Source organism: Hippoglossus hippoglossus, chromosome 22, assembly GCF_009819705.1.
Source record: "Hippoglossus hippoglossus isolate fHipHip1 chromosome 22, fHipHip1.pri, whole genome shotgun sequence".
NCBI lineage: Eukaryota > Metazoa > Chordata > Actinopteri > Pleuronectiformes > Pleuronectidae > Hippoglossus > Hippoglossus hippoglossus.
This window is the reverse complement of record NC_047172.1, coordinates 4,671,265-4,689,614: the sequence shown is the minus strand read 5'-3', so window position 1 is coordinate 4,689,614 and position 18,350 is coordinate 4,671,265. Positions and strand designations below refer to the sequence as shown.

At 41.4% G+C, this 18,350-nt stretch overlaps 1 protein-coding gene across 5 annotated transcripts in view; it reads left to right on the top strand.

Moving 5' to 3' along the window:
* Positions 1–11,142, top strand: part of pacs2 (phosphofurin acidic cluster sorting protein 2) — a 53,089-nt gene extending 41,947 nt beyond the window's left edge. The window contains exons 8-26 of one of the 5 annotated variants that reach the window (XM_034577322.1): positions 829–885; positions 1,012–1,166; positions 2,227–2,317; positions 2,650–2,718; positions 3,000–3,124; positions 3,250–3,382; positions 3,510–3,614; positions 3,861–3,967; positions 4,056–4,210; positions 4,349–4,459; positions 4,572–4,680; positions 5,638–5,670; positions 7,702–7,746; positions 8,446–8,488; positions 8,586–8,628; positions 8,881–9,016; positions 9,586–9,806; positions 9,919–10,032; positions 10,730–11,142. In XM_034577322.1, the coding sequence (XP_034433213.1) occupies positions 829–885; positions 1,012–1,166; positions 2,227–2,317; positions 2,650–2,718; positions 3,000–3,124; positions 3,250–3,382; positions 3,510–3,614; positions 3,861–3,967; positions 4,056–4,210; positions 4,349–4,459; positions 4,572–4,680; positions 5,638–5,670; positions 7,702–7,746; positions 8,446–8,488; positions 8,586–8,628; positions 8,881–9,016; positions 9,586–9,806; positions 9,919–10,032; positions 10,730–10,848 (1,971 nt within the window). In that variant the 3' untranslated portion in view covers positions 10,849–11,142. The other 4 variants (XM_034577320.1, XM_034577323.1, XM_034577324.1 and 1 more) reach the window with 4 other exon arrangements.
* The last annotated feature ends 7,208 nt before the right edge of the window (positions 11,143–18,350 follow it).

The following is an 18,350-nucleotide window of genomic DNA, read 5'->3' as shown; positions in this document are numbered from 1 at the left end:
ATGTAAACACTCTATTGTGATATGCAAGCATTGCAACCGGCAGCTGAGAAGCCAGAGAAGGACGTTCTTATCGTTCTTGTGGAAGAAACCTCTGAGGTAGAGGACGTCCCTGTAGATTGTCCTGTATTGCTGTTATTTTGCCTCACAAAGTATGTTTATGCTTGAGGGAATGTCATCAGATGTTGTACAAAAATTCACTTTGGTGGTCAAAAGGTCAATCTGTTACCTTTAATTTTATAAAGAAGTGTTTAACTACAGTCCTAACTCTGATCTTGAGAAGGTAACAGCCAGTTACAGAAACACATACATGGTAGAGATTCATAGTTTTTTTTTTAAGGCATAAAAATGGAACATATGAATCCATATCTACAGGTCTGTGGTTGTAACGGAATATTGAGTCCAGACGCTGCAGTTTTTTTCACACCAGCTTTTCCAAGTAACACCTCAGTGCGTCCCATCTTTTATGTGACTCATTAGCAGGTGGTTGAATGCTAACGCGTTATATTAAACACCTTTTAATGAGCGGTAAAGAGACAGCTTTAGCGTTTTCTTGCCCGGGGATGCTGCTGCGTTATCGAGTGAGCAGAAGCAGGAAGTGAGAAGGCCCCAGAAAGCAGATGAAGCATGATGCTGTGTGATTATTGATTTACATGAACACGCGCAGTAAAATCGATCAGCAGCCGACGCTGCAAATGTATCTACTGCCGGTAAATTCAGTGAAGTAAAGGAGCTGCAGCTGTTTCCTCTGCGCTGCATTGATCAGCGCTCTGTGATGAATCAGAACTAGGTCACACTCTGACTTGTGTTTATTCTCCTGTGTTTTAGCAGCAGAACTTCAAGCAGCGAGTGGTGGCTCTCCTGAAGCGGTTCAGAGTTACAGATGAGGTGGGTGTTTTCTCCAGATGCTGCTGCGTCTACTGGGAATCTAATCTTCCTTTGAGCCTCCACTGTGGAGCTGCTGAACCACTTAACATCGAATGCCTCTGCGTGTGTGTGTGTGTGTGTGAGAAGGTGCTGGACTCGGAGCAGGACCCTGCAGAGCCGCCTCCTGAGGTGGAGGAGGAGGACCTGGACCTGGACAGCGTGGAGTTTGAGAACCCCAGTGACAGCGGCCCAGAGCTGGATGACGACGACAGCGTCCTCAGTACGCCCAAACCCAAGCTCAAGTGAGTGGCTCTCACTGAGGAGTGTGTATCTTCATTCTCCAAACACCGATTGTTATTAGTGGTGTTGCAAGACAAAGAATGACAACACCACAGTTACATGACGGAAAATTGCACAGCTCAGCATGTTTTAACACCACATTGGAACATATCCATGGATTTACTGGTGCTGGAGGGTCGACGCCCCAGATTTATATTATTCTTCACACAGGATCCTTCGTTTCCCATCATGCAATTCTATAGTGTCTTTCTTTCATCAGACTCCACATCTCCAGTTTCTAACGCTGGCTTTCTCCCCGGCTCGAGCTGTAACGTCCCTCGAGTAATTTCCTCCCACTTTAGAAATCCGCTCCAGAGCAGCAGAAGACATTAAACAACTGAGGCCTCATCTCGACTGGTGAATTAACTCTAATGTGTAAAAAGCAGCTTGAGAGGAACGGATTATTTAGTTTTTAACCAGCAGACGGTTCAAGATAAAGCTAAAGCGATACAGCAGTAACACTAACCTCCACTGTATCTGCTGTGAGCATCACTACATTATACTGTGAACATAACGGACACGTTTAGATTTCGTTTGCACATTTATGTTAAGAACATTTTTTATGTAAGTGGATGGGACATGGAATAAACTCAAAATATCAAATACAGTTTTATCAAAGATGGTTTCTGTCATTTTATGATTGACAGCTGAGACAGACTCGTGACCTCGCTAAAATGGCTTCATCCCCTTGAATGCTACTATGCAGACTGCGGGTCCAAACGCTCAAGATGGCAGCGTTCACATCCGGAGTATTTTAGCTTCATTTCTCATACAACTTCTTCAAAGTACTGTTCTCATTTAGTTCGGTTAGAGTCTCTCTGGGCAGCTGGTTTGATTCTGGCTTGCGGCAGATTGCTGTGCGTCTTCCCCACTGTCCCCCTTCCACACGATGAAGCTGTCCCATCAATAAAGGCAGAAAAATGCCCGGAAAATATCTTAAAAAACACTGATCCCGAGACGACTCCTCATATCTGTCTATAAATCACGTTGACTCAACCCAGACTTGTTTGTTTTCTCTCTCAGGCCGTACTTCGAGGGTCTCTCCCTCTCCAGCTCTCAAACGGAGATCGGCAGCATCCACAGCATCCGGAGCCACAGGGAGCCTCCGAGCCCGGTGAGACCAGAGCTCCTCTCTCCTAAAAACCTTTATCAGGGCTGTAGCTTCCCTTCAGCATTTCAATACCACGGTGAAACAGCTGGAGTCAGCCCAGTGTAACCATTGATGAGCCAGTGAGCAAAGTCCACTGGAGCAGAAAGGTTTTGAATTGTCACTCGGCCCACTCAGACATTCCCATCAGTCATGGGATCAGCAGTTTGTTTATGAAACTCTAGGATTTCTGTTCAACCCAGAATTCCATCACGCTTTAATCTGTGTGAAATACAAACTCTGAGGATTCCATCAAAACCAGGTAATGTTTATTTTCCCTGCAAAATGTCTCGTTCCAGATTGACACGGATAAAAACAAGAGCGGAGCCAAGTTTCCAGATGATAATGTGTCCGATAACGTCTCCTTTGTGAGTATGAACTCTCACAGCTGCTACATCAATAACCTTCAATAACACCAGTGTTATTCTGAAGGTCAATAACTTAAAGAAAAGAAAAATGAGAACTAGAAACTGCACATTTGCTATGTTCAGCTATGCATGACTGTATATTCTGTACACCTGTAGATATAATTATAATAAATCATAATGAATAACAGCTCTTGTCCAGTCGAAGCAAAAGTTCAGTTTGTTGTTTTGAAAATAAAAACACATCTGTCAGCCCTGGACTCATATTGTAGTTTCTCCCTCAGGAGCAGCCGGAGGCGGTGACTCCCACCACTGAGCTGGAGATGGACAACATGGACACGTTTCTAGAGAGACTGCCACCTAGTGGAAAAATGACCAAGACAGAGTCCCTCATCATTTCGTCCAACAGGTGAGAAATAAATCCACCTCTTTAAATCGCTTCTTTTCAAAGCTGACATGAGTATTTATCATCAAAATCAACGTGAACAGTGTTTTCAAAGGGGAGGAAGAGTGAATGTGTGTTTTGGTTGTCAGGCAGGAGCCGAAGTTGGCCGGTCGACGAGGCAGGAGCACGTCGCTGAAGGAGCGTCAGCCCAGCAGGCCCCTGAACGAGAGGGCCAACAGCCTGGACAACGAGCGGTCCCTGGACACACGCTGCCACCTACAGGTATGAAGGGAGAGCCTCACTAACACAGCATGTTTAGATGGTTCAGCTTCTGCTTACTGGTAAAACATCAACAGTTTGAATCTGGAGACTAAAATGAGGATTATGTGTTTTAATGTTCCCTCCCAAGATCCCAAGGAAGACGGTTTATGACCAACTGAACCACATCCTGGTGTCTGATAACCACCTCCCTGACAGCATCATCCTCATCAACACGTCAGACTGGCAGGGCCAGGTAACATTTACTACAAATATTAAACAACAATTTGACTTTATCTATACTTGAATAAGAATATTATCTATATTGTATAATAGCTTTTCAGCCTCTGATAATTGTTTAAAAAATGATTATCAAGTTTCTGAAATATAACTGACAGCAGATGGTTAAATCTGTAACTTCCTGACAGTAAAATGCTTTTTTCACCTTGTTATGTTTATGATAAAATCACTCTTCACTTTCACTCGCTTCTTTTCCTCCCAGTATCTTTCAGATATGCTTCAAAACCACCACCTCCCAGTGGTGTGCACCTGCACCACAGCAGACATCCAGGCTGCATTCAACACCATCGTCTCCCGCATACAGAGATTGTGAGTCTGAGTGACTGACGCTTGATAAGATCAGTTTATTGTGAAGCTCTGTAAGTTGTCATGATGCCTTGTTGTTTTGTTTTTTCAGTTGTAACTGTAACTCCCAGACGCCCATTCCCATAAAGATAGCCGTGGCCGGAGCGCAGCACTACCTCAGTGCAGTCCTGAGGCTTTTTGTGGACCACCTCACCCATAAGACCCCTGACTGGCTCGGATACATGAGGTTCCTCATCATCCCTCTAGGTCAGTGACCGTCCAACACTGAAGGTTGTGTGGTCTGTGTTAGTTTTGGAAATATTTAAAAGTGGATTAGAAGATAGGAAGTAGAAAATAATCCTGATCATCATAAAGACTGACCACTGCATGTTTTATTTCCTTCAGGTGCACATCCAGTCTCTAAATATCTGGGCACTATTGACTATCGATACAACAGTTTGTTCCAAGACTCTGCCTGGAGGGACCTGTTCCTCAAGCCAGAAGCTCCTGTTCTTGGTGGGCTCATTTGTCTTATCGACTTTTAAACTACAAAACACTATTTTAACGTAACTTAACTTTAAGATATAAGATGATAAGCTGTGGGTGTTAATCCGTGTGTCCCGTGCAGCCCAGGAGAATCCAGACGTGGTCTCGAGGGTCACTCAGTACATGGTGGGCGCTAACGGAGCTCACCAGCTTCCCATCGCAGAGGCCATGCTCACCTACAAACAGAAGAGGTACATGTTCTCATGTTACGTTATTGTGCAGAGACCTGAGATGTGTTTGTGAAACTACTAAAGTTTGAATTTAGATCGGTCTGAAGGTTTCGTCTTACAAATGCTTCGAATGCGGATCTTTCACCAGTTTTTCAAAAGGGAGATTGAACTTGTCGGTGTCTTTTCAAAATGCATTTCATACGGTTTGGGACAAATTTGCAACGAAAGCAAAGTAGATAAGTTTTGCAATTTTATAATTACACAAGACAGACCTGATGCCCACAAAGCATGGAGGTATACAGTGAGATCAAGACACCTCCACTAAAGAGTATTAACTGCAGCACTCGACAACAAATGTAGTGATGAGAAGATATTTATATTACAAAGATTTTAAGGCACATAGATTAGAAATAGGAGAAAAGAGCTAGAGTGACTAATTAAGACGATTCCACTTTGGCACATAGTGAAAAGAAAAATTGTAATTTTGACACTTTAACATGGTTTTGTATGAATGAAGTGAATTTGTTGGCGTTGGAGAAGCTTGTTGACAGATTTTGCAATTCAATAGTTGAACTAATCGAAGTATTTAATCAAAGTTCACAGTACAACGAGTCCAAAAGAGCGAACGTGAAAAGATAGAAAAGTGTAAACTAAACTACAAATCACTATAATAACTACTAGCGACAGGTAATACTATAAAATTGCAGTAGAATCATCGACTTCTGGTGGTTTGAAGTGATTAATACGTTCACCTCTAATATCACGTGTACAAATACTGCGAGTTCTGTCCTCCATTTACTTGTTTTAAATCCCCTCTTGAACAACAGGTGAAAGTTAGAATACACTTGTGGTGTTTGTGTGGAGGTGTTGTGGTGGACGTGGTGGAGTCTGTCTAAACATCAGCGTCTCTCCATCACTTGCGTGTGTGAATAACACCTTTGACCTTTTTGTTGTATGTTTTCTTTTCTTTCTTTGAAGGAAAAAGAGCTTTCATTTTGATTTTGCAGTAAGGTATTGTGGTCAATTGAGTTTGTCTCTCATGTAGCCCAGTGATTTCATTTCCTTCCCAACCCTCTCTGCCACTTTAACAGCTGCTCACAAAGGTTTTTTGTTTTTGTGTTTGCTATGAACAGCCTCTTCAGAAAAGTTGTATATCTGCCGCTCACACCGCAGAACAGACGACACTGTAGGAGAGTTCTTCAACTAATTAAAGCTTCAAGTTTCTATTGAGAGGTTTTTATAAGATGATGCAATAGAGACGAGTGTTTATTATTTGGTTTGCAGGAAAATACAAACTATATCCAAAACAAAAACTGAACTTGTGATGCTAAACTCCTCGTTAAACTTTATTGGGAGCTATTGATTCAAACATCTGTCACAATATCATGATGCACAGTTTTTTAGCGGCCAAATGCAAAATTAGACTTTAGACTTTAGACTTTAGGTGAGAACATCGATAGCGCTCTCACAGCCAGTTATCTTACCTTGACATGAGGACTGGAAACAGTGGGAGTCCAAAGATGTCTGCTCATATTGGGTTTATTTTATTTTGTGAGACAATTTCTAAATATTTGCTCTCTCCTGTTATTATTCCAAAGAGAAATCATTCTCAAAATATGCTGATAAAGTGGCAGGAGACCCGAGAACCAATCATGTCTGTCCTCCCTCCTCTGGAGGTGTGTCTGTGTCGTCCTCCCTCCTCTTTCCTCTGCATCATCATGTGCTTCTGGCCATCGTGTCTGTTCTCTGTCCAGTTAGATGTACGACGCCTGCACATTGTCACTAAAATAACAAACGTCACAGTGCAAATAACGTCCTCCGCTGTAGTTAAGTTATTAAAGTTATATGTTGGGTTTGTCCTCGTCTAGTACCAACATCAAACATATCATGATTCAATGTAATGTCTTAATGGTAATGGAATAAAAACCTCTTATGTTTAAAGGAAGCCTATAAGCTTATATAACTCTCCGTGGAGCAGAGTTAATGTAATTTTTTTCTGTACTATTAATCTACAAAGTGTCACATATAGGGAAGTATTGTCACTTATTTATGAAAGATTATCAATAATTCCCATGTAGTGAAAAGGTTTTTGATAAATAGGATGAATAAATCACATTTATCAAGAGATTCCACATATTTAATACAGCAAAGTGTGACGGTAAATAACTTATGAAACTGACCATAATCAATCTTATTCATAATATGTAAAAGGACTTCATGAATTGGGATTTAATAATAACTGGAGAAATTATATACTCAAAGAAATAGAGTAAAACTTTCAAAAGACATTTGGAAACTAAATAAATGTTAGGTTTATTCTTGTTTGACAAAATAAAAAGTAATAACATCTTGTGAAACAGCACTCAACCTCCACCAAGGCCAAGGTCCTCTAAATATATATATATAAATATGTTTGTTTCATCAAGATCCATCAATTATTCCCTAGGAAATTGGTGAAAATGTCAAAAGAAGCCCTCAGAATATTAAATAACGTGGAAAAGAAAAAACTGAATAGTGGATCCAAACCAGAATTTAATGGCGTCTTTGTCGGCTCATGTTGCATCATTCCACCAAGTTTCATGGAAATCCATTCAGTATTTTTTTGCATAATCTTGCCGGCAGAGGAAGAACACGTGCAGTAATGTAAACTGAATCCTACCCTCTTCTGAACAGACCTTTGCTGCTCCAGTAAATCAAAGCGTATTTTTGGATTCAAGAAATTAAATAAATCAAGTTTGTTATCGAGATCAAAGACCAAAATATCCCTGGCCCTGAGCTGTTATCAAGAAAAGTGCATGTGTAATGTCTGTAGTTTGATTCCTCTGACCCGGACTGACATGCATGTGCATCTGGAACAAATACAATGGACAGAAGTCACGTGTTCTGTCAGACTCCGCGCAGATCACTCACATACCAGGCAGACATCTGGCTTCTTCTTCTTCTCTGTGGCTGCGGCTGAGGCTGATGTTGTGTTGGAAACCCCAAAAAAAGACAAACTGATTCCTAGACTGTCTTCTCTCTTCTCTCCCCCTCCTCCTGTAGTCTCTCTGTTTCTTCCCTGGGGGGGCGATGGCAGGTTTCTTCAAGGCAAGAGCAACAACCTTTCACGTCATGTCTTCACATTTAGAAAAAAGTTCAGTACGACTCCATTCTGGCTATTTTTCCGGTCCTTACTGGGAAAATAGTTCATAGTGTAGAAGGCTTGTAAGCGTATACATGCACTACCGCTCCCAGGTAGTGCATGTGAGGTTTTAAACTTAGGTTGGTGCTCTTCCTTCTCATCCTCTTCTCTATGGTTTTACCAGTTGAGTGTTTCCCCTGACGGACTTGCTGCCTCCTGAATGCCCCCCCCCCCCCCCCCCCCCCCCCCCCCCTGCTGACTTTACTCTGGTAGATCTGCTCCGTCTCTGCAGCGATTGGACGGTTTCTGCGGAGGCCCGATAGTTTGCATGTTTTCTCTCTCTTGCTTCTCCAGCTACAATCAGGGGGCCTGCAGACGGGATCGTGAATCTGTGCAGCATGCTCTGTTGATTGTGTCTGCATACTTTACATGCAATGGGGAAACCGCAGTATTTCCAGATGTGATGCACTGGAAATCAGCACAAGTTGAACTAACAGTTGATCTTAGTGTTATTAACCCCTAGATGCCATTTCTTTTCATTTCTCACCTTTTAGATTTTCACAGAATGGTTTTAAGTTTCTTTTACTTTCTATGAGATTTCTCATTTGAACAAGGCAAATTAAATGTTCTTCTTGCTGTCGCGTCCTTTCACTGCCTCTCCACAGCCCCGACGAGGACTCGTGTCAGAAATTCATCCCTTTCATTGGGGTAAGTCTCGTCCTTTTCCCTATAAATCCTGCTCTGGTTCAGTCGTTGTCCAGCTGATTTATGTTTGTGTGTCTTTGTTTCCTTTATAAATCTTCAGATGGTGAAAGTTGGCATCGTGGAGCAGTCGTCGGCAGCGTCAGGTCAGCCAATGTTTGGTTTGTTTATGGACTTTCAAAGTAGAATACAGATAAAAATGCATCTTTTACACATGTAGTCTATGAATAAAAAGCTAATTTTTACATTGCTATTATTCCTTGTTATGATCAGAGATGTAAATCATTAGAGGGAGGATCCAAATTGTTCATTTTGGTGCAAATATTTGTCTAAATTGAAAACGAATGTCTTACAGTTTTTAGTTTTCGAATGATCCTGTGTATCGTCTGGTTCCTCAGGAGACTCTGATGATGCAGCACCTCTGGTCTCCTCGCTGCTCTCCTCCACGCCTCCACAGATATCTCCTGCTCTCAAAGAGGCGTCGCCCACCCCGCCCTCCTCTCCGTCCGTCAACACCAGCTTCTGTGCTTACAGGTAGAACACAAAGAGACATTTCAGCTAATAAATAATAAATAATAATAAATAATAAATAATAATAAACCAACAGCCAGCATGAAGAAAAATACAATGATCGCAGAAAAGTCCTTAAAGTATAATTTTACATATTTTTGTGTAGCAGAATGTGTTCTTTGATTATTTCCGATCCCATCAATTGTTTAGTATTTGGAATCCTTGATTCAGATTGTTTTCTTTCTTGATTTTAAAATAAGAACCATCGTTTTTCGTTTGTTAGAATTGTTTTATCATGTGTAGGTAAAAAAGATTATATAGAAATTGTAAAAGAACATATATTGTAACTAAATTCTTATAAAATACTATGAAAAATGTCATTAAAAAGTAAAGTAAACTTATATTTTTAATTACATATTTCATGCATGAGATTCTTAACATGACTTCTGTGTTTGCTGTGTCACGGTGCTATTTCCTCCACATATCCTCACATTTACCTGCTTTAACTCTTATTTGTAGAATTCCAAATTGAAAATTACTTGCCCAGTATTGACTCTTCTGCTTTACTGCATTGACTCTACTGCTCTCTGTAGCTCTGGCAGTCACGCGGAGCTGATGGGGCTTCAGGTGGACTACTGGGTGGCTCCGACAGAAAGGAAGAAAGACGTGGAGAAGCGAGATTCCTCCTCCAAAAATACTCTGAAGTGCAATTTCCGCTCGCTGCAGGTCAGCCGGCTGCCACTGGGAGGCGCTGAGCCGAGCCCCCAGCCCACCATGTCCATGACAGTGGTCACCAAGGAGAAGAATAAGAAGGGTAAGATCTGCCAAAGGCCAAACGTCATCACATTTCAATCCTCACAGACCAGAAAAAGTCTGAATCCCTCAGTTACTCACAGCATGAATCTCTGTCGTTCCCCCCCCGTCAGTCATGTTCCTGCCAAAAAAGAGCAAAGACAAGGAGGTGGAGTCCAAGAGTCAAGTGATCGAGGGAATCAGCCGCCTCATCTGCACTGCCAAGCACCAGCAGACCATGCTGAGAGGTAACTGTCCCCACAGAGCCCCGTGTGTCCTCCCTGCTCAACTGTCCACACAGACATCACAGGTTTTTTTCTTTAGTCTTTGTTAGTTAAAGATCTCAATTGAATTAGTTGCAATAACAAAGCATTAGTTGTCTCCTACACAATAAATGAATCAACAATGAAGATGAATAATGTTTTGACTAGTCTCCTGACTAATAAAACCATCAAGACAAAAATGATTTTTATAATTATATTATATTCCGAGGCTTGGTGTTATTAAAGTTTCCTTTTCAAAATCTTCAGTTATTTTTCTGAATACATTCTAATAGTTTTTTCTATAAATATATTTATGTTATTTTCATTTTTCTAAATAATATATCATATGTAAGTAGCTCATGTCTGTGTGTTGCCAAATAAATATCGTGTTCAATGTAGAGTTTAATGACAGAATACAAAAAAAAACAATCAGTATACTTTGCAAGTATATTTGGTTTATGTTGGGATTTTTAAGTGTACTTTATTTTATTAGTGTGAATGTGTTGCTTACTTTTAAATCGTCACTATGCTGCTAGTCAAATACTGCAACCAACAAACTTTATGCTGTTCATTATTAAATTATCATTATTACTATTTAATTATTGTTATTCTAAGCAAACCTTCCACTTGCCCAACTTCTCAAACGTATTTTGTAATGTAAATAAACTTTGTGTTTCGTCAGTGTTGATCGACGGCGTCGAGTGGAACGACGTCAAGTTTTTCCAGCTGGCGGCACAGTGGTCGTCACACGTCAAACATTTCCCCATCGGGATCTTTGGACACTCGAAAGGCCCGTACTAGCACCTAAGAGACACTGAGGACAGCTCCCCCCCACCTCCCCTCGCCCTGGTGCCAACAGTTTTTAACCCCCTTCACCTCACTCCCCCCCGGCACACGTCTTCTGTTCTGCTGTCTTAATTTAAGCTCCTGCTTTCCACTGTTGCAATTTGTCCAATTATTTAATCTTTTGCGTGTTTTTTTTAATTTTCTATTTATGTAAAGAAATGTCCCGAGGCAAAGCTGCTGAGGGAATATTTCTTTACTCTGCTTTTTAAAAAGAAAGAATCCTGCTGATGTTTTATAGACTTTTGAGAGAAAAAGAGCCGAATTAAATAATAATTAGAAACTAGGGCTACGTTGTAGCACTGACGGGCCCGAGCACCCGCACGTTGAAGCCTGTTGCGGTCGGTGGAGAGAGCGATCAATGACCAAGCGCACGTCTCCGCGTTGCACGCGTTTTGCGCACTGCGGCGAGGACAAACGCTTCACTTCCTGCGTCCGTCGAGCGATGTCGATCCTTGCCTGCTAATTGCTCATTGCGATCCACGCCGTCAATTGCACATCACACTGCGAAAATTTTATGTAAATCGAATGATATTTGTAAAACAAAGCTTACTTCCTGTTGCCAGTAGGTGGCGCCATCACTATTATTACCTACAGACTGATATATCTCTTCAAGTAGGGGCTCTGATGTAGCGTGAGCAATTTTGTGTCAATCGGACAATGTTACAACAACTTAATTGTCACACCGATCAGTAGGTGGCGCTATGACCCTGAACTAATATTAATACATGGATGTGTTCAGGTCAAGATTGTGATCATAGGTCAGCAGTTCGGAGCCGGTTGGATAATGCAGAGTGGATTTACAAAGTACTTCCTGTGTCATGGCGAATCAGTAGGTGGCGCTATGACATCGAGGAAATATTGACACATGGAGCTGTTCAGGCTTGGACTATAATCAAGTGACAGAAGTTTGGCGGTGATAGGACAATGCACACTGGAGTTATGACAACATCGTGTCCTTTGGCGAAGGATGATCCTTCGCCGCACCTCAATGTTTACACGGTTTGAGGAAATGTCACAATTCTGACCATGGTCAAATGACTTGACTGAGCTCATTTGAGCTGTATATTGTAAAGCAGCCAGGAGCAGTGCATCAAAGTATAAAACATGTCACTTCCTGTAGCCAGCAGGTGGCGCTGTGATTTTAAGTCATGATTTCTGTGTAGATGTCATCAGGCCGGGACACTTGTCTTACGTGTCTAGTTTGGACTCGATTGGTCCATGTATGTCCGAGATGCAGAACCTCGTGTTTTGATGGCGTGTAATCAAACTTTGAGGCCACGCCACGGTCACACCGTGTGACGAAAAATCGATCTTTGAGTTAGTTTTGATCTCCGTCTTGTTGTGATGACACTTATCTCAATTTGAAGTCGATCAGATAAAAGCCCTGGGACAAGTATATCAAAGTATAAATGTGGAATATGGCCAAAATGGCCACTAAAGTCAAAATGGCGGGCTTCCTGTTTGGTCGAGCATATCTATCCAAGTGACTTATTTGTTTGTTATGAAAAGACACATGTCCCTGTCGATTTTTGTACATGTCGGCCAATCGTAGTGCCGGGGCTGCACTTTAGGGGGCGCTAGTCAGTTATTATGCCACGCCCATTTCTTAAAAGCATCTGAATGTCTGCAGGGGGGGGATGTTGCTACACAAATGTAGTTTGAGGGAGTTTGAACCTCCAACACCGAAGTTATAGTAATTTCGTGTGTCCTGGCGAGTTGATGAACTTTGACCCCACGCCACTATTATGGCGTTTGACGAAAAGTCACAGTAATCTTATGCCTTCATTATCAATGTCTTGAGACCCATTTGACACAGGTTTGACGTGGCTGCGGGCAGTGGGTGAGGAGGAATACCTCCACGTGTAAGAGGTTCCAAAAACAAGACATTTCCTGTTGCCACCAGGGGGCGCTGTGATTTTAAGTCATGATTTCTGTGTAGATGTCATCAGGCCGGGACTCTTGTCTTACGTGTCTAGTTTGGACTCGATTGGACCATGTATGTCCGAGATACAGAACCTCGTGTTTTGATGGCGTGTAATCAAATTTTGACGCCACGCCACGGTCACACCGTGTGACGAAAAATCGATCTTTGAGTTAGTTTTGATCTCCGTCTTGTTGTGATGACACTCATCTCAATTAGAAGTTGATCAGATAAAAGCCCTGTGACAAGTATATCAAAGTAAAAATGTGGAATATGGCCAAAATGGCCACTAAAACCAAAATGGCGGACTTCCTGTTGCATTTTTCATAATGCTCCTTGAGACTTTTTTTCATGATTGGTCACGACACACCTGGGCTACGATTTTTGTGAAGATCGGTCAAAGGGAAACCTAGGGGCTGTGTTCCAGGGGGCGCTGTTGAGCCATTTTGCCACGCCCATTTCAAATTACTCCAGAATACGTAAATTTTCACCACGTTCTAATTTTGTGCAAAGTTTGGTAAGAAGTTCAGTATGTTAAAGCCCTCAAAAAGCCAATTCATTTGGATGACAATAATAATAATAATAACTAGGGCTACGTTGTAGCACTGACGGGCCCGAGCACCCGCACGTTGAAGCCTGTTGCGGTCGGTGGAGAGAGCGATCAATGACCAAGCGCACGTCTCCGCGTTGCACGCGTTTTGCGCACTGCGGCAAGGACAAACGCTTCGCTTCCTGCGTCCGTCGAGCGACGTCGATCCTTGCCTGCTAATTGCTCATTGCGATCCACGCTGTCAATTGCACAACACACTGTGAACATTTTATGTAAATCGAATGATAGTTGTAAAACAAAGCTTACTTCCTGTTGCCAGTAGGTGGCGCCATCACTATTATTACCTACAGACTGATATATCTCTTCAAGTAGGGGCTCTGATGTAGCGTGAGCAATTTTGTGTCAATCGGACAATGTTACAACAACTTAATTTTCACACCGATCAGTAGGTGGCGCTATGACCCTGAACTAATATTAATATATGGATGTGTTCAGGTCAAGATTGTGATCATAGGACAGCAGTTCGGAGCCGGTTGGATAATGCAGAGTGGATTTACAAAGTACTTCCTGTGTCATGGCGAATCAGTAGGTGGCGCTATGACACTGAGGAAATATTGACACGTGGAGCTGTTCAGGCTTGGACTATAATCATGTGACAGAAGTTTGGCGGTGATGGGACAATGCACACTGGAGTTATGACAACATCGTGTCCTTTGGCGAAGGATGATCCTTCGCCGCACCTCAATGTTTACACGGTTTGAGGAAATGTCACAATTCTGACCATGATCCATTGACTTCTCTCAGCTCATTTGAGCTGTATATTGTTAAGCAGCCAGGAGCAGTGCATCAAAGTATAAAACATGTCACTTCCTGTAGCCACCAGGGGGCGCTGTGATTTTAAGTCATAATTTCTGTGTAGATGTCATCAGGCCGGGACTCTTGTCTTACGTGTCTAGTTTGGACTCGATTGGACCATGTATGTCCGAGATACAGAACCTCGTGTTTTGATGGCGTGTAATCAAACTTTGACGCCACGCCACGGTCACACCGTGTGACGAAAAATCGATCTTTGAGTTAGTTTTGATCTCCGTCTTGTTGTGATGACACTCATCTCAATTTGAAGTTGATCAGATAAAAGTCCTGGGACAAGTATATCAAAGTATAAATGTGGAATATGGCCAAAATGGCCACTAAAGTCAAAATGGCGGGCTTCCTGTTTGGTCGAGCATATCTATCCAAGAGACTTATTTGTTTGTTATGAAAAGACACATGTCCCTGTCGATTTTTGTACATGTCGGCCAATCGTAGTGCCGGGGCTGCACTTTAGGGGGCGCTAGTCAGTTATTATGCCACGCCCATTTCTTAAAACCATCTGAATGTCTGCAGGGGGGGGCTGTTGCTACACAAATGTAGTTTGAGGGAGTTTGAACCTCCAACACCGAAGATATAGTAATTTCGTGTGTCACGGCGAGGTGATGAACTTTGACGCCACGCCACTATTATGGCGTTTGAGGAAAAGTCACAGTAATCTTATGCCTTCATTATCAATGTCTTGAGAACCATTTGACACAGGTTTGACGTGGCTGCGGGCAGTGGGTGAGGAGGAATACCTCCACGTGTAAGACGTTCCAAAAACAAGACATTTCCTGTTGCCACCAGGGGGCGCTGTGATTTTAAGTCATGATTTCTGTGTAGATGTCATCAGGCCGGGACTCTTGTCTTACGTGTCTAGTTTGGACTCGATTGGACCATGTATGTCCGAGATACAGAACCTCGTGTTTTGATGGCGTGTAATCAAATTTTGACGCCACGCCACGGTCACACCGTGTGACGAAAAATCGATCTTTGAGTTAGTTTTGATCTCCGTCTTGTTGTGATGACACTCATCTCAATTAGAAGTTGATCAGATAAAAGCCCTGGGACAAGTACATCAAAGTAAAAATGTGGAATATGGCCAAAATGGCCACTAAAACCAAAATGGCGGACTTCCTGTTGCGTTTTTCATAATGCTCCTTGAGACTTTTTTTCATGATTGGTCACGATACACCTGGGCTACGATTTTTGTGAAGATCGGTCAAAGGGAAACCTAGGGGCTGTGTTCCAGGGGGCGCTGTTGAGCCATTTTGCCACGCCCATTTCAAATTACTCCAGAATACGTAAATTTTCACCACTTTCTAATTTTGTGCAAAGTTTGGTAAGAAGTTCAGCATGTTGAAGCCCTCAAAAAGCCAATTCACTTTAGTCACAATAATCCTTTCAATTTCAATAGGGCCTCTCACCATTCGGTGCTCGGGCCCTAATAATAAGAATAATCCTTTCAATTTCAATAGGGCCTCTCACCATTCGGTGCTCGGGCCCTAATAACCTTCGACAAACCGTACGAGTGTGAGCATGTTGGTTTTTCTTTGGGTGAGGTCGGTTTCAAGCACTTGGCCCCAGCACAATTAATCAAGAACATACAAAAAAAACGACAACAGCACCGGATTTGTAATGAAGACGAGCATCTTCTTTTCTAACCATGATGAAGAAACGACGGACGCTCTTCTTCAGAGACTTGTCGATTCCTCTTCTTAACCCCGAAGAACTAAAAATAAATGGCCCCTGACCTTTGACCCTCTGCACTATATGAAGACGTCTAATGTGCAATAGACTGTGTGAATGCGTTTAATAATCTGACACTGTTGGAAGATTAGTTGTGATTTTCACTGTACGTAATCCCCTCTGGTTTTTTATTTTCTTGGTGAACTGGCTTGAGGTTTGAAGACTTGCTCCAAAACTTGGTCCAAAATATTAGAACACGAGGGGAACTTTTAGATGGTGATACAAATATAAAGGAATATTTGGGAATTGCACTTGTCTGCTTTCTTGCCAAGAGTTAGATGAGATGGATGAACTCTCTCGTATGTAGGGTGAACAAAAAGCTGCAGCTAGCTTAGCTTAGCACGGGGGAAACAGCCATTCTGGAACTAATCATGGGAACAAAATCTGCCCACCAGCTACACTGTTACTTTTAGTTTGTTACATTTTTACAGAAACAGAGTAGTAAAAATACAAGTTGGGTTCTCTGTGGTTTTACAGGGAACATCAATTGCCGATTGTCGAGATTTAAAGTCAAGATTTAGTTTGAATTAAACAAAAGATGTTTTTTTTAGCCTCTTCAAATAACACAAAATAATAAATCTTTTTTATTTAGTCCGTGCAAAACCTGAGCCAGGCTTCCCACCTTTGTGCTAAACTTAAGTGAACCACCTCAAAGCATTGATCTTTTTTATCGAACTCTCAGCAAGAAAGTACAAATTATTTCCCATAAGCTTGTTTATTAGAGTTTTTCCTCCGTGTTAAATAATCGTTTCCTCAAATGTATTTTATTAAACTCTTCCTCCTCAAGCCCCACACTCCTCCATCACACTCCATAGTTTTTGCTAAAAGCAAGTGTTGTTTTTGCCAAAGGGAATATTCATCCACTGCAGCTCCCTCTGTATCACTACTGTGTGGTATTATAGATGACTTCATGACGTAGAGGTGAATGTATTGAAGGTACCTTAATGTAAAGCACTTTTAAATGTTTGTCCATGATAGATTTTAGTGTGTTCGACCTGCTCCCAGGAACCTGAAGGCCACACAACTGGTCCACAGAGGCACATATGACACAATACCTGAGGTCAACAACAGCACAAGCAGGGGCGACGGGGCATATCGTGCATATGCAAAGTCAACCAGGCATCTATATCTTCTCAGTGCTGTTTAATATCACTTTACCCGAAGCCTCGTTGGGCTGTGCTAGGTTTTAGTTGAATATTTTGTCAGGTTGGCCTAGAACGTGTATGTGACGTTAACATCTCAAAAAAATGTTCTGTCAGTAGATTCAATCTTTAGTTGACTATTAAACAAAAAAAAAGTATTTTGCTTATAAACATTTCTTTCCGTAGCAGTTTCATCACAACCTTTGCCAATTTCTTGATAAGTGCCTAAATTGCTTAATTTTGACAGATCAATGTAAATAAAGGTCGCTGGCTAACATGGTGCTGATTCTGGTGCGACAACAACCAAATATCTTAGTACAGTGCGATGATTTATGTTCATTGGAAGGAGGGGAAATCACACTCTGGCCAGTTGACTCTCAGACATGGGTTTGGATTTATTATAAGAACATAACCGTCAAAACTATACAGTCCATTCATGTTAAAGCGTACATTTGTTTCTCTATAAAGATGTTATAGATGTTTTTTTTTTTCCCATGTTGTCTGTCTCAGAGAAAGGCTTGTTGAAACTGAAAGGTTCCCCTAAAGACTACCACTGTAATCCCAAAACTGGGAGTAATAAAATACTATACACACTAAAATGTACTTTTATTTCCACGTGTTAGTTACTAGAATCAGTCTCATATTTAATAATTGGATGAAAATAGTGTTATAGGCTGAAGGGGATTTTATTTTTTTAAAGGATCTTTTTTATTTGCATTTTTATTATTGCATGTCTTCTTCCGCTTTATTTTTAAGAGGATTTTTTTTTTTAAACCACTAAAAACAAGCAAATAAATTAATACAAATTTAGATTTTGTAACTGCAACAGCTAGCAGACATTAAAAATAAACATTCATGGAGATAAAAATAGAAATTAATTAAACTAATTTTGGCTCATGCAAAAGTCAGAGAATCCAACTAAATCTGTACTTGCTAGTTTTGGTAACTTAAATCAGCAACGTAACTTGTCGGATTTTTCCCTGAATTGCAGAGAAATAGAAATGTTTTATAACACAAAAGTAAAAATTCAGGTACAAGTACTTAATAACTGTTGTCCCTGGTGAAATGACTATAACATACTAATAAAAAAAATACAATTTATTTCCACATATTATTTCCTAATTTAAATGTAATATTGTGCAAAATTACAACAGGTTTGTTTGAACATGTCTTCTTCGCTGCAGATAAACCAGGTAGGATGAACGCAAAGGTTTCAAACTTCACTCTCCACCATAAATAGATT